Source organism: Helicoverpa armigera, chromosome 3 (genome assembly GCF_030705265.1).
Source record: "Helicoverpa armigera isolate CAAS_96S chromosome 3, ASM3070526v1, whole genome shotgun sequence".
Lineage (NCBI taxonomy): Eukaryota > Metazoa > Arthropoda > Insecta > Lepidoptera > Noctuidae > Helicoverpa > Helicoverpa armigera.
This window is the reverse complement of record NC_087122.1, coordinates 9,894,857-9,910,064: the sequence shown is the minus strand read 5'-3', so window position 1 is coordinate 9,910,064 and position 15,208 is coordinate 9,894,857. Positions and strand designations below refer to the sequence as shown.

The following is a 15,208-nucleotide window of genomic DNA, read 5'->3' as shown; positions in this document are numbered from 1 at the left end:
CCTTGCTATGAGTCATTCGATGGAAGGCAGAGTCGGGGATACCGCGCCTGTCTGCCGGCTGCTTGCTAGACGCACTCCGTTCACCGTGTTGCGCTTTTTACGGAATACTTTGTGTTAACATAATAATCAGCAATAATAGTGATAAATATGTGTGTTCACAAAAAACGAAGAAGATTTATTTAAAAATTCTTCTTTCGAATATTTTGTAAATATTTTTGTGTTTCCGAAGTTGGATATCATGATAACAACCATGACGTCATTCATACTTTTGAAGGTAAGTTATATTTACTGACTACTATTATTTATCGAAGATTTAGCTATAAATATTTTAAAATTAATTAAGATATATGATGTGGATGAATCATCCTAAAATTCTTATCAGTTTCTCATTTGACCATTGTAGTTGTTCTGACGTTTGCATTATATTATACGGATTATTGAAAACATGAGAATTGTGTATATAGCGATCTCTTTTTGTCTTATCGAAAACATAATGTTATAGAAAGAGACCGAATATGGCATGTATGGTCATTTTAAAGTATTCGCTTATTCGAATGTAATTTGTTCCGTGCGAGAAAGAAATAGAGAGAAACATCAAACATGGCGAACAGTTTCTAAAACTTTAAATCGAATTCTATCGAAGTCTCGAGTATAAAATTTGAATAATTAGATTAATTATAGCTAGTAATACGTGTAATAAGTTTGATATTTTCTGTGATGTTATTTGAGTAAAAGTGTCGCATGAGCAAAATCCTGTCTTCCATGAGCAATGTACAAGAAAAGTTTTGTGTCGTCTGTGAAAATACTTGTTGAACAAGTTTTAAATTAACTTTTCAGACAAATTCTTTTTTGTTGAGAATGAACAGAGAAGATAATGTCAACTGGTTCCATGGGAAAATATCTCGAGACACAGCTGAGAAGCTGTTGAAGGAAGGTCAGATGTGATTTATTATTGTGTTGTTGTACCAATGTTTTGTGTTATTGAGAAACTAAACTTGTGTTGAAATTTGCAGAAGGAGAGGATGGTGTGTTCTTAGTTCGTGAAAGTAACACTTCCCCTGGAGATTATGTGCTCTCTGTTTTGCATCAGGTTAGTTTAAAAGTTTCAATAACCTCAAAGGTAACTTGTTTTATATACTGTTTTTTGATTACCAGTGTTATCAATCGTGTTTTTGTTTACTGACTAAAAACAAAATAAACTTCTATAAGAATTCTTATGTAACTTTATGTAAAGTATACGGGACAATATTAATCTTATAAATCTATATTCAACCTTACCTTTCACAATCTATTGCTGTTAAATAAGGTAACTATTTTCTAAATAACAATTCATTCACAGGGTGAAGTAGTCCACTACCAAATCCGCAGACATGGGGAGGATGCCTTCTTCTCAATTGAAGAGCACACAACCGTGCATGGCCTGGACACGCTCATTCAGCATTACCGAGGAGACTCCAATGGACTCGTCACCAGATTATCAGTTGTGTGTAAGGGACAACCACCACCACATGAATCTCGGACCCAGGGCACTACAAATTTGCTGCATCGGTGAGTAATCTACACTAGAATACTATAAAGATGAAACAGTTTTTGTGTGTATTCTAAAAGCTCCGAAACTACTGAACCAATATGAAAAATTCTTTCACTGTTGGAAAGCTCCATTTTATCATGTCAGCCCATGTTGGGCTATATTTTATCCCGGGAAGGGCAGTAGTACCCCAGGGGCACGGTGGAAACCGCTGAAAAACTGTTGGTTCTAAATAAATTGTGTAAAATTCAAACTTTACAATACAAAACTGATTTTTATGTTGACTATTGCTGAAATCAACCTGTGTTAAATAATGCAACATTAGCAAGTGTATCCGGTATACATAAGGAAATTGTGAAACTAATTTGTTGCTAGGTCATAATATTATTCGCCACTTGCTTCAATTCTTATAATTTGCAAGTGTTTCACATTACAATATATTATTAACCTATCACCTATTTAAATAGTATCACACCATTCAAAAATAATTACCTAACTAGTGCTTACAATAAGTGCTTTGTATGCCATTTTTACTTCCACTAGTAACATAAGTATCATAATGTTGATAAAGATTTGGCCTGAAGTACAATGCTATATAAATTAATATAATAATATTATCTATATGACTAGCTTGTATTGAATTATGGGTTTACTTCTAAGGCATAATTGGCTAATTGTTTTCAAAATGTGTGCCATCCATTTTGGGCGACCACATTGTATGAATATTTATAATACAAAATTACTTTCCTATTATAATATTAACAGGTGCCTAGGTGCCTATTTTATTGGTCTTTGTTCAATTTTACTGTTTTAATAATTATTTGCAATAAATAAGCTAAAGAATTTCGTAAATAAGCAGTACTATCAAGAAAGAAACTGAAGCTTTCAGTACTGTGTAACTCAGTTCTTCGCTGTACTTAGAGTAAATTGATCATAAACAATATAATTGATAGCAACATGCAATGTCAATTAGAGATAGTATACATCTAGTTGAAGAAGGAAGTTCTATTAAGATGAGAGCTACCTAAATTGCCCTTAATTTATCCCTCTTGTTTTATTACCGACTTGAATGGAGTGTAGTGGCATTCCTTAATCATTTGTTTTTTTTTCGAGTTATTTTCTGTTAACGTACAATGGCGTGAAAAGCCGTTGGAATGAGCTATTTACAAAATACAACTTCAGATTTCCATTAGAAAATTCACTTCATATTCATCGTTATTATTAACAAATCATTATCCATTTTTAAATTGGCTTTACCAGAGCATAAATACAGAAATACAAACCAAAATCGCATTCAGGACCTCACACATTGATTACTCTGTGTTCACCCTATAAATAAACTCCAGCCCATTTAAAGTAACAGTAACCATGAGAATAATTAATTTCTTATCAACTTTTAACAAGAACCTACCTTGTAGTTATTTTTTAAACATAATCGTAAGCCAGATCAGCCATAAAAGGGGTTATTGCACTGATTTTTACTTGTGTTGCACTTTATAGGGCTTGCAATTTAATACAAGTGCTGACAAGCTTATTGACAATTTCCTGTTGAGTGCATTGTTCAATGTTTATCCAATAAATATGAAGAGAAGGCCAGTAGTAGTGGCTATGTACATACTGACAACATTACAATGTATCTACATCATGATGCTATGTGTACAACATCAAAATTCTTTGCATGTTTTATGACAAGATGTGTTTGCAATGTACACTGATTGGAATACCAAATGTGCTCCGAAATAATTGAGTCACATGCCAACACTACTTTTGTAATCACATTCCTGATTCTTGTGTAAATTGTTCTGTTAGGAATATTTTATTGATTTTATGACTGAACTTTGTTTTATATAGGCATTCAACCAATTTAATCATGGTTTAATTACAATGTAACTTCATTGTTGTACATACATTACATTATGTCCCGAATAAATAAAAATAATATTCTTAATTTTTTGTAAATAATCACTTAGCCAAAAATAATTTAATGAGTTTATCTAATTGTTCATTAACAAATTCAAATAAATATTAGCTCAAGTGTGTGTACCATTGAGGCTGCTGTTAGTCATACCTTGAGAATGTTAGATGGTGTCTGACATGATGACAATCTATTCAGCCAGATACATCTGTGTTTGGCAATGGTGAATCATTGTTTATGGTAATGATTCATTGGCATACACATTGTTCCATATTGATATTTAAATATTTCTTGTGAGCTATTATCGATTTCATTGTCTTAATTATGTTGTCATTAGCTATGGTAATGAATTTAAATTGGAATTGTCTCGTCGAGAGCTGCGCTAGACTGCGCTTAATTAACAGCAGATTTATTTTTTATAATGATGGAAGTCGTTTTAAATTCATATTTTAGTAAGATAAAATCATATCAGCATAAAATAAGAACTGTTTTTCCCAGTGGATTAATTATATAATTATTTTAAATGTACTTGTCGTTTCCAGTGCGACAGAAGCTGGTGACTTCAACATAGTGTCCCAGATGTTGGCATGCGGCTACCGCAGTCGCGACGCTAAGAACCAGGATGGTCAGACAGCTGTGCACATCGCAGCCAGAGCCGGGAGGGACAATATACTTGCCAAGCTGATAGAGAGTGGAGCCACCGTCAATGTTCGAGATTCCTTTGGATATACGCCTTTACATGTAAGTGCAGTGTTGTGTTGATAGAAAAAATGTGGCATGAGTAGAACTGTAATAGAAGTAGTGTTTGTGTGTGAATAAATAGCAGAACACACTTATAGAGCTGATCCTAATTGATATACATAGTGCCTAATGATTTGCAAAAGAAATAATTTTGCTAACTTATCCTTTGAAAACTAAATTGAGGATATTATAATATTTCTATATCGACATTCAAGCATGAGTTTGTTTTCATAAGTTACCTCTTTTCAGTATACATGCCAGAACAACTTGCCTAGCACGACGGAACTGTTGATAACGAAAGGGAATGCTAACTATCAGATGAGACACGCGCCCACCGGCAAAGTGCCTCTACACGACGCCGCGCAAAGAGGACATATCGACTGTATTAAGGTAATTAAGTTTTTTAGGCTCAAGTAAACGTTTTCCGTTTTTCTTAACACAACTGATTATTTTGAAAATTGAACGTGGAAATTCATATTTAATTGTTATGAGAAAACTGATGATTCATTCGTCGGTGAATTTGGGCTTAAGTCTGATCTCACAATGTACTGTAGTGTAAGTACGAGTCTGGTATGTCCTTAAGTTGTTGACATTGAAGAAAAAGATTATCAATGTGGCTCACGTGTGTGAAGGCGGAATTTCCTTTAACTGTGGACTTCTATAGAGACTGAAAGCTATTTTCCTTACTCATATTCTTGATGCAAAAGTAATTATTTTTTGTCGGAAAACAGTCAATAGAAGTGTTTCTAACGCCTATATAATGAAATACTCTTTTGAAATAAAATATATCATGGATCTTATTTATTGCAGGTACTTCTAAAACTGAAAGCGCCGGCGCAACCGAGGACACTGGCACATGACACGCCCGCTGACTTGGCTAAACATTATGGACACACAGAATGCTATCAGCTATTAAGTAAGTAACATGCACTAAAATGCAAACACATAATCAGCATGGAGTTAAAAAAATTGCCTAGTTCTTTTGTCATTATTTTTGTCCAAAAAACATTTAAACATAAACCTCATAAGATCAGCAAGTTTGTTTTCTTTCTCTGGTATTTAATCACCACCAACTAACGTTAAAGCAGTGTAACTAAACCTTCATTTGTTTTCTCAAAGAACTCCATATAAAACTTCTACAATTATTGTATGAAACTCCACAGAAAACCACCAGCCAGAGACACCAGCTACATCCAAGAAGTATTGGTACCACGGCACGTTGAACCGCGAGGAAGCTGTGAAGATTTTAGAGGAGTACTGCAAACATCATAAGGTGGAAGGCAAGTCTTCCGATGGTGTGTTCCTGGTGCGGTACAGCGAGAGACATACCGGCGCTTATGTACTGACCATGCTGAGCGAAAATACTCCTTATAACTTTATTATTAGGAAAGAGGTGAGTGTAGTATTTTTACCTAATATTGATGTCAGAATTTTGTTATGGAATGAGAGTCACGTTTTGCAAGAAAGACAACTCTTAGATACTTTGTGGTTTAGATAATTTGAAGCACATCAGAAATGATACCCATTTTATATCATCCATTCTGTAAATGAGAAGGTGAAAGTGGCATTATTGATGTTCTGACGATGTATTGTATTCCAGGCTAACTGGCTGTTCATTGACGATGGGCCTTACTTAGAATCACTAGAGAGGCTTATAGAGCATTATAGCACAGTGCCGGACGGCCTCCCTACTCGGCTCACTACTCCTGTGCCGCCGAAACCTAAGCCACCTCTACCTGAAGTAAGTAACATAACGTCATTCAACCAATGGAGGACGTTGGAGGCAGAGTAGGCAACCTAATCATGATAACATTTTCAAGAAATAGGCCTCAAAGGCAAAAGTTTTTATTTTAAGCTCAAAAGCAAACATTTTGTTTGTATCACTGCTAAGGAAATCTTACCTACATATCTGGAAGTATTCACTTCTAATACACCTTGATAGTGATGATGCGATAACGTAGACAAAAACTCTTTTTCTTCACTATAATCTAAACCTATTGTTTCAGTTCTCCACAATGCCAAGAACAAAGAAGCTAGCTTCAAGCCGGGCAACCGTCAACCAATCCCTCTCTCTAGTAAAACATGACATACTGAGCGACAAGCAAATGTCTGCTCAAACATCACCGCCCACCTCCGTACAATCTAACAATAATATGTTCGAACTACTTACGAGAAACCTCTCCTTCTCATCTGACTTCAACAACGATAGTATTAATAACAACGAAGTTTCTGCCGAAGATAACGACACGTATAAAGTACCGGCCAACAATAGTGCAGTGGTTACGTTACCGGAGAACTATAATGAGATTTCTATTGACTCTGATGGCCAGCTATCCACACTGCAGGGTAAGTTACCAGTCACGTTAAGTTTCCTCAATACAGCTTCTACTGCGCAATAGTCAAAATCTGCGCTGTTTGCGTGAGGTGTCAGATAACTGATTGCAGAGGCAAATTGAAATGAGCTATAAACTCCCTTTTAATTGATTCAAAAAGAATGCAGTATAGTATTTGCTTTATTCTCCTTACATCTTTATACGCGCTATCTTTCCAGGTGTAGTAGTTTCTATTTCGTAAAATTCTGTATATCACGAATCGTAATCCCTGTACCTATCGCCCAAAACATACAAAAAACCAAGTATTAATTTTCGCCTCTACTTGACAGAATTCATCCCAATGAGCGAGCTAACACTAGGCGCGGTACTAGGCGAGGGCGAGTTCGGTTCCGTGCTCCGCGCCACGTACTCCCCGCCCGACGCCGCGCCGCAGCACGTCGCCGTCAAGACGTTACACATGCAACACACCGACACCAACAAGAAGGAGTTCCTGTCCGAAGCTAAGGTCATGATGTCGGTCCGACATCGGTGTATTGTGCGGCTCATTGGCGTGTCTCTGGTGAGTGCCATTTGTTTATGAAACAATGGTAATGGTATCAGATCTCACTGTTCTAAGTGCAAGTAACCTTGCATAAGTACGTTATGCTTTCACGCCAAAACTGCTGGATTGCTTTCTTAGAATTTATATGGAGATCTGTGAGTTCTCAAGATATAGGTGCAACAACTACTCTATTTACATACAAGACGACCATATAACCTAAGCTGAGACATTTTTATCGTTATCCAACTTATCAGTGATTGACCTACACCACTACTATATTTAAATAAACATATCTGATAAAATTGTTTGCTGTTGTCACATTCACCTACATTTTTGTCTACCTAGTTACCTGATAAAATAATTTCTTTATTCAGGGTCCACCATTAGCAATGGTACAAGAGTTAGTGCCTTTGGGTTCATTACTGGAGTTCTTGGTTCGTCACCCAGAGAAAGCGTCTCCCGGGTACGAGCTGAGACTGTGGGCGTGTCAGGTGGCGGCCGGCATGAGATATTTGGAAAGGCGTCGCTTTGTACATCGTGATTTAGCTGCGAGGAATATTCTGCTTGCTAGCAGGTAAATATAATGATGCTACTAAAATACTTGAACCATTTTCTGTACTTACTGTAGTTATTTTAAAGTTGCGTTGTTGCGTGGTGACGTGGCGATGACTTACCCGGGGAATCCCAGCCCGTTACAGGATTGTTAAACAATGTATACTGCAGCAACTATATATAAGCATTGAGTGCAAGTTATTAAGATTTTATATTAAAATCCAAACCTTTATTTCCAGACACCAAGCTAAAATCAGCGACTTTGGTCTGTCACGAGCGTTATCAACGGACAGCTCTTACTATAAGGCAAGTCGCGGCGGCAAGTGGCCTATCAAGTGGTACGCGCCCGAGTCCTACAACTACGGTACATTCAGCCATGCCAGTGACGTGTGGAGTTATGGTATCACGCTGTGGGAAATGTTCTCCTATGGGAAACAGCCGTATGGAGACATGAGGGGCATGGAGGTTGGTAGCTTTAATACTGTGAATAATTCTTATTTCAAAAACTCGTGTGATCAAGGGAAACATTTATCTTATGATTTCTCAGTGTATATTAAATGCAGTACTTAATGATTAAAATAATTACAGGCTATACAAATAGTGGAAAGTGGCAAGCGCTTGGAAAGACCAGAGGATTGTCCGGACGAGATATACCAAGTGATGCTGGACTGCTGGGCTTACAACCCCGACGTGAGACCCACTTTCAGTCAACTGGTCGACGTATTCTCCCAACACCCGGACTACGTGAACATCAGCCAACTAGCGCTAGAGAATGAAGACGCTATCGTGTAAGCAATAAGGATCAAAATGTATTTATATATAGGTAGGTTCAATGTATTCGTAGTTCGAACAATACTTCGTCATATGACTTCAATAGGATTACTGCATTACTGCATTTTGATACATGAAGATATGTATTTGTTTACCTTCATGTTTGATCTAAAAATGTTTTGTGTATGTGGATAAATGCAATCGGATTGTCTTGAAGGCAGTCGACAAACTTCTGACAGTATATCTATACCTCTCTATTAGCATATAACGTGCCTAAACTTCTCATATTCATACATAGGCATCCAAAACATGTTTACAACGAAACAAATTAGTCTCAATTAGTTTGGGTAGTGGAAATTCGCGTGATAATCAGATATGACATGCTATGATGTGCCTGATTATGTATTATTGTGTAACTAGGCGTAAGACGTGTAAATAGGGTAGTTTTGTAGTTTCAGTACGTGTGTATTTCGATTTATTTATAGTTTCATTTTTAATATTAAAATTGCGTCGGTAGTTTATTGGAATAGCATTTGTTATAGGATATTGCGTATTTACTTTTAAGCATTGTTTTGATTTATTTGACTAATCATGCATTTCCAGTTCATGTTCCTTTTATAGCCAAAATGTATATAAATCATTTTATATTGATATTATTTTTACTATCTTTTTAACGCTACTTAAATGAACTGTACATTCCATTTTCTTACAAAATATACCTTTTATTTATAAATCAATAGATTGAATACTAATGTTGACAATGTGATGCTTGCTTATCTGATTCACTTGCTATCTGAATTGTGTTTTAATTAATTTAATGTTCACTAATGACAATTTGGGCGCCTGAAATAGTTCAATATTATAATTTTACCAGTGTTTGGGATCCACATGCCATGGGAATGCCATAGTTTACAAATATGAAATTGCCACAAGGTTGTGTTATGTAATGTACAAAATTCTATAGAGTTACCCAAATTATATCTATTTTAATTTTAGAGAATTTATATTAAATTCTATGAGTCTGACTTAGCATATTATATATTAACTTTTATATTATGACAGATCATATAATTATGTTAATGAATCAAATGTGATAATGGTATTTATAAAATAAATAACGATTTTATAAACTGTCTTATAATTTCTTTATACACTAAACTCAATCGTAACTAATTATAAAAATGTCTTATTATAAATTATGGACGATTTGAACATTCTTCTTTCTTACACTATAAACTTATATCTATGAAAAGCTCGTTATCTTATCCCAACGTCATTTAATTAGGTTGAATCATAAGTATTCGCTTCCGGCGACTTATTCGAAATATCACAAATGAAATATAGAGCATTACCGCTCCCTATTTCACTATATATTAATGCGGCAGTCGTTGTACGGCGGGGGCGGAGTCTCTGCTCTATTAGGCATGCGAATCGCATCTATTTGCAAAGGAGCTTCAGTAAATCCTGGGAGACCATAAGTGGGGAATGGAGCACTTCTATCAGGAAGCGAGAGCTGTCTCCGGAATGTAGGGGGTGTCTCCAAATCAGGGTTCACTATAGTACTCCATAATAAATTGGTCCTCATATCACCGTCCATTCGTTGCATGCGACGCCGCCTTTGTCTCCTTGTCTGTGGTCGACGGCAACTGAGCGCCCCACATGTGCAGAACTTGTTCAACCAAATATACGTCGCTATTATGCCAATTGCCAATCCTATTTCCAGCCCTATAACAAAGGCTTGTACGGATGAAAATTCTTTGTCGAACTTTTGAAATGGTGTGAGTGGCGTAGTGTCCTGTTCGGGGATATCAGGCATGGTGTCATTTTTCTCAGTTATATTCCATACATCATTGACGTCGACTTCCTTTCTCTCCAAAACTGGCACAATGGATATCATTTTCTCAGACATTTGCGGTCCCTTCTTTTTGCATTGTTTCTCATAAGTGATACCTTGGGATGATATCCAAGATTCAACCGCAATGAAGTCTGTATTGCATTGCCAATAATCATTACGTAATTCGATCCTTTCTAATTTTCGCAGTGGCAATAGGACTTCAGTTTTCATGGTTACTACATAGTTTTCACTTAGATCGAGTTTTCGTAAATTTGGGAGTCGATTGAAAAGACGAGGCGGCAACGCTTTAATTCGGCAGTTATTTAGGTTCAATACCTGAAAATTCCAAGAAAAGCTTTTAAATTACTGATTAAATAAATTAAATCATCTACTTAAACGACGAACATCTATTAGCATCATCGATCTATTGAGAAGATTCGAATATCGTTTTATTCAATGGTTCCCAACCTATAATGGGTATCTTGTTGGTAGTGGAAGTGTTGACAAACATACCGAGTATATCTCATTTATGTAAACAAGCTTGCGAGTTGGTAAACAGATGTGTTGTACTTTGTATACAAACAACCCGTACAGATAGAGATAGGCGCATCACACAAATAGTAGGACCCTACAATTCTCATCAAATAGCTTTGCCTGTCGAAGTTGGCTACCAGTGACCTCACGGTGCCTCACGATAGTCAAAATGTATAAAGAAACATTACTGCGCATGGATGAGGTCCCGAATGACCCTTGGCAGAGAAGTAATTTCTTTAGTACCTTTAGCTTTGAATGCATTAAAAACGGTTCATTTTTAAGGCTTTCAAAGACGTTCGAAGACAGGTCCAGCGTGTCAAGCTCCGGCGTGTCCCAGAAGAGATCCGAGGGTATAAATCTAAGCCGATTACTGCTCAAATCCAGATGAACCAGTTTGTCTAATCCCGAGAAAGCATGGAGTCCAATCCAAAATATCAAGTTGTAGGACAGATCCAGCATTTCCAATGATGTGTAACCGGCATCCTGAAATATAACAAAGGCGTCTTAGTTACTAGGTAGTATCAGGTAGATTGTTTGTTGTTAACAACAACATGTTATTTTACTAACAAACAAAAGAAAGGTCAAACAATAACTATTGGTGCTATCAGTCAGACATTGATTTCGCAACAACATAGCAATGATAAAATGGACGTCAGTAAGTACATCTTAGATTGATTTGGTGCATCAGCGTGGTGTAATTATATGGAAGCGTTGATTCACTAAACAATGACTAAGTACTTATACCTTTTATGAATGTTAGACCTTTCGCCTAAGTGGTTCAAAATTTAAACGTTTAGATCTCTTGGTACCCATATTCTTACCCTTTCCAATTTCGCATATTTTGATCCTGCTGGAGTGCAGATTTGGACCAACATATTTTTTTAGTTTGACAACAAATAAGTACATTTGTACTCACCTTAAAACTAAAGTTATCCAATTCGCTAATGACATTATGACTAAGACTATAGACCTGCACTTCTTTGGGCACTCCCACTTCTATACCGATAATGTTCTGATCGACACACACGGCTCTGTTCAGCCCATTGTCCATATCACAGTCACATTGCTTCGGGCACACTTCACCGCCCACGCCCGCACTAAATAGCACTACCATTAAAATAAACTTCAACTCCATCCTTAAATATTTCTTTGACGGCAATGTAAGAAAGTTTTCGCATTATTGTTTGAATATTTTATATCAAATACCACGTTAATCGTTCAAGCTACTCAGTCTGGTTTCACACGAAAAATGGAGCAATGATACATGAATTGATAAAACAATCACTATCACGCAAGATAAGATAACTACGTAGCATATAATCTTTCACTACATAAACACGCCTGTTCTTAAAACTGGACAAACCGGATAAGAATGAATGCACTTAATTCGAGGAAAATAAAAAGACGAAATCACTTTTAGTAATGTCTTATTCCAGTAAAATACAATGCTTATCATTATTATGCATAAAAGGTTATCTTCAACGCGCTATGTACGCACAGGTCAGATTACCTGTTGTAATTCTTTGAATATTAAAATAATACTTAATTGCTTACAACTTAATGTTCATAATGGCATGTGATTTTTTGTAAAATGCACTTGATTTAATACTATCGTCAAATTATATTGTATGAGATCATTATAAATATTTTAGCTGAATATATTGTTTTGTCGCTGCTGCGTCGCAGTTGCGGGGTAGCAACGTTTCATGGTGTAGTCTATTCCTAGGATAGCGTTTCTGACGTCATGGACTGATGCGCTGATGGTCTCGAATGTTCCAGCTAGCCTGTCCACTGCTAATGCCTGTGCATAATGTGTTTTTATAAGTAAGTATGTGAGAGTAAGTATGTATAATGTGTGTGCTGGTGGCACATCAAGTTTTAAATGTATATCAAACTGATGAAAGTAGAGTTATAGAAGAACTAGTCTTATTTTTAAGCATAGTTTTTGTTTAATATTATGTAGACTGTAACTCACTTGTAAATGTGATGCTTCTGCTACTCTTTCCAAGGCTTTTGAATTACTGAGAGATGCCTGTGCCATTTGTGTGAGGGCTGCTGCTTGCTGATCCATTACTTCCACCTAAAAAAAGAAAATATGATTTCTTTTTACATGCAAGGAAATAAGAGAACTATTTTCGCTAAGACAATATTTAGTTGATTGCTTATTTGTTTGTAACCTAAAGTAATTAACCGATTTGTAAGATTCTTTCACTAAAGGGGACAACGCTATTTATAGGGTCACGCCGAGCTTTTTCCCGCGGTTTCAGCCGCGGCACACGGGTTCTGAACCCCAATTAAATATAGTCTTATGCAACCCTGAAAACATGAATAGTCATAAAATTAAAGACAAAAATTGCATTATTCATAAATAATGAATGTTTAATCTTATTTAATTCTCATTATAAATAGGCAGAAGTACGTACCAACTTATCTATCATACTGAACTGTCGCTCTTCAGCCTCAGTAGGGAAAAGTCTGCTGTTGTCTGTAGTGAAATCACCATCTTTTGAGAATGTGTCATCAAAGGAGTCTTCATCATCACCGTTACAAGGTTCTTGTTTTACTGCTTTCTTTTTTCCTGGATAATAAATATAATATTTTTTTATGGGTTCTCATTTAAAATCTATACTAATATTTTAATGCTAATGAGCTAGTTTGTTAGTATAGCTAATAGATTAATAAACGTGACATGGACTTGCATATTATAATTTTCTTCTCAGTGTTAGATAGGCCATATATCAGGAGAGCAACAGCTATAATAAACTACTTTTTATGTGATGCAGGAACTAGTTCTAAGTTTTTATACAAGGTTTACACAAATTTCATTGATTTTCCTAACATAACAAATTATTGAGTGATATGATAAAATTACCAACCCTTAGCAGTTTATTGGTAAGAGATTTTATGCTTTATAGTTCATATTAAGTCAGGTTATACTACTTACTTGGTGAGGAAGTCTTATCATCACAGAGTTCCAATATCTTAAGTTCTAATGGTGTCAATCTTCCTTGCAGTTTTCCTTGGTCAATTTGCTTTTGTTTTATTACTATGCTGCGCCTCTTGTCTGACCAGAACTGTAAAAAAGCATTTATTATAGGTATACCTAGAAAGAAGATCATTGAGAAAGAATGCATAAGAGCCAGTCTGTTTAAGTAACATGAAACTCTAAATTTAAACTGAAATTATGTTACCTTTATCCATCCTTTTGTAGATTTAATAGCACCATCAATGGAGTTAGCAATATTAGACAGTTCCACCCATAATTTCTTAAACTTAGCATGGCCCATACCCACTCGGAGCCTTCTGTGAGCCAGGTCTGGGTGCTTCTCCATGAAGGCTATAACTGCCCTTACTTGGGCCAGTGTTGGTCTAGAAATCTATGTTCAGAAAAAAAATGGTTAGTGGATCATCGGTCGTTTGGGTGTTATACTTTTCAGGACTACACATGGGTACATATTGATATGTTATAAGTACCTAAGCTTATCCTATTTCATTATTTGGCTCCAATGATTGTCATGAAATTTTGGATACACGACTCCTAATCTACATCTACAGATTTAATGTAATAACATACGCAAAAGCTTAGTTTGTTTTCCATCCGACATAGCTTACAAACTATGGATAAACAAATATAACAAGTAGTACTTACCCTAACAGAGTTTTCAGAATGATCTGGGTCATCCAAGATATCGGACATTTTGTGGCAAGCCTGATAGAATTTAGGAAAAACTTTATTCGATTTCAGTCACAATATTAGATTTTCTTTTAGGAAAATAAAAATACATCAACAGCAAACAAACCGAATTGATTTTGACATTGACAGTTTGTTTTGTTTGACATTTTCATATCTCTTCTAGAGAAGTAGAAGTTGGACTCGTGTATTGAGGATCCGTAGGAATTTTATTGAGTTTATAATGTTAATTATTTTTGTGTATATAAAGGGTGGTAAAATACTTTTCAGGACTGCGACAAAATGGCAAAGCTTTATTAAGTTGTTTTCTGACAAGGCTGCGAACGAATTGCCAACGATATATGCACATGCCTTCAGGGTAGGGCTGCCATTTCGAATTTCGCCAAACCCGGACAAACATTTTTAAAAACCCGGACATTTGGCGTAAATCGCATTTTTTCCCCGGACGAGTCCGTTTTTTTTTAACAAAACAAGACCTAATTTTTAACATTACTTAAATTCAATAAGGTGCTTCCTTACATGAAAAGTCAGGGCCGTCTCTAGCTCATGTAGTACCTAGTATTGAAAGATTGTGACTTAATGTATTTTGAAGGTCATAATTAAGAAAGCTCATATGGAAACTAGGAGTTACCTTCTTGATAGGTTAGACAAAAAAAAATGAAAAATACAAATAACTGTGAAGTGAAGTTGCGCAACATTTTTTGAATATTGAGATATTCAAGTAGCTAAACGTAAAAAAAACAGTGTTAAGAAAAGAAGCCGCGAGCG

General features: G+C 35.9%; 3 protein-coding genes across 4 annotated transcripts; 1 reads left to right on the top strand and 2 right to left on the bottom strand.

The window, feature by feature from the left end:
- Positions 1-9,511, top strand: LOC110377765 (tyrosine-protein kinase Shark). Of its 2 annotated transcripts, none has more exons than XM_021336769.3 (14): positions 1-274; positions 838-934; positions 1,014-1,090; positions 1,340-1,548; positions 3,986-4,184; positions 4,434-4,574; positions 4,995-5,100; positions 5,348-5,577; positions 5,785-5,925; positions 6,191-6,530; positions 6,847-7,076; positions 7,433-7,632; positions 7,850-8,075; positions 8,199-9,511. In XM_021336769.3, the coding sequence occupies exons 1-14, from the start codon at positions 239-241 to the stop codon at positions 8,400-8,402; spliced, it is 2,436 nt and encodes an 811-aa protein (XP_021192444.3). In that variant the 5' UTR covers positions 1-238; the 3' UTR covers positions 8,403-9,511. The 2 variants fall into 2 exon arrangements, with proteins under 2 accessions (XP_021192444.3, XP_021192445.3); XM_021336770.3 differs by lacking the exon at positions 1-274 and adding an exon at positions 683-700.
- Positions 9,503-12,029, bottom strand: LOC110377772 (leucine-rich repeat transmembrane neuronal protein 2). The gene is made up of 3 exons (XM_021336785.3): positions 11,666-12,029; positions 10,993-11,232; positions 9,503-10,551 (listed from the first exon to the last, which is right to left on the bottom strand). The coding sequence occupies exons 1-3, from the start codon at positions 11,882-11,884 to the stop codon at positions 9,748-9,750; spliced, it is 1,263 nt and encodes a 420-aa protein (XP_021192460.3). The 5' UTR covers positions 11,885-12,029; the 3' UTR covers positions 9,503-9,747.
- A 130-nt stretch (positions 12,030-12,159) lies between these two features.
- Positions 12,160-14,579, bottom strand: LOC110377773 (uncharacterized). The gene is made up of 6 exons (XM_049835958.2): positions 14,399-14,579; positions 13,941-14,126; positions 13,694-13,823; positions 13,173-13,327; positions 12,725-12,829; positions 12,160-12,550 (listed from the first exon to the last, which is right to left on the bottom strand). The coding sequence occupies exons 1-6, from the start codon at positions 14,444-14,446 to the stop codon at positions 12,398-12,400; spliced, it is 777 nt and encodes a 258-aa protein (XP_049691915.2). The 5' UTR covers positions 14,447-14,579; the 3' UTR covers positions 12,160-12,397.
- Positions 14,580-15,208: the final 629 nt, after the last annotated feature.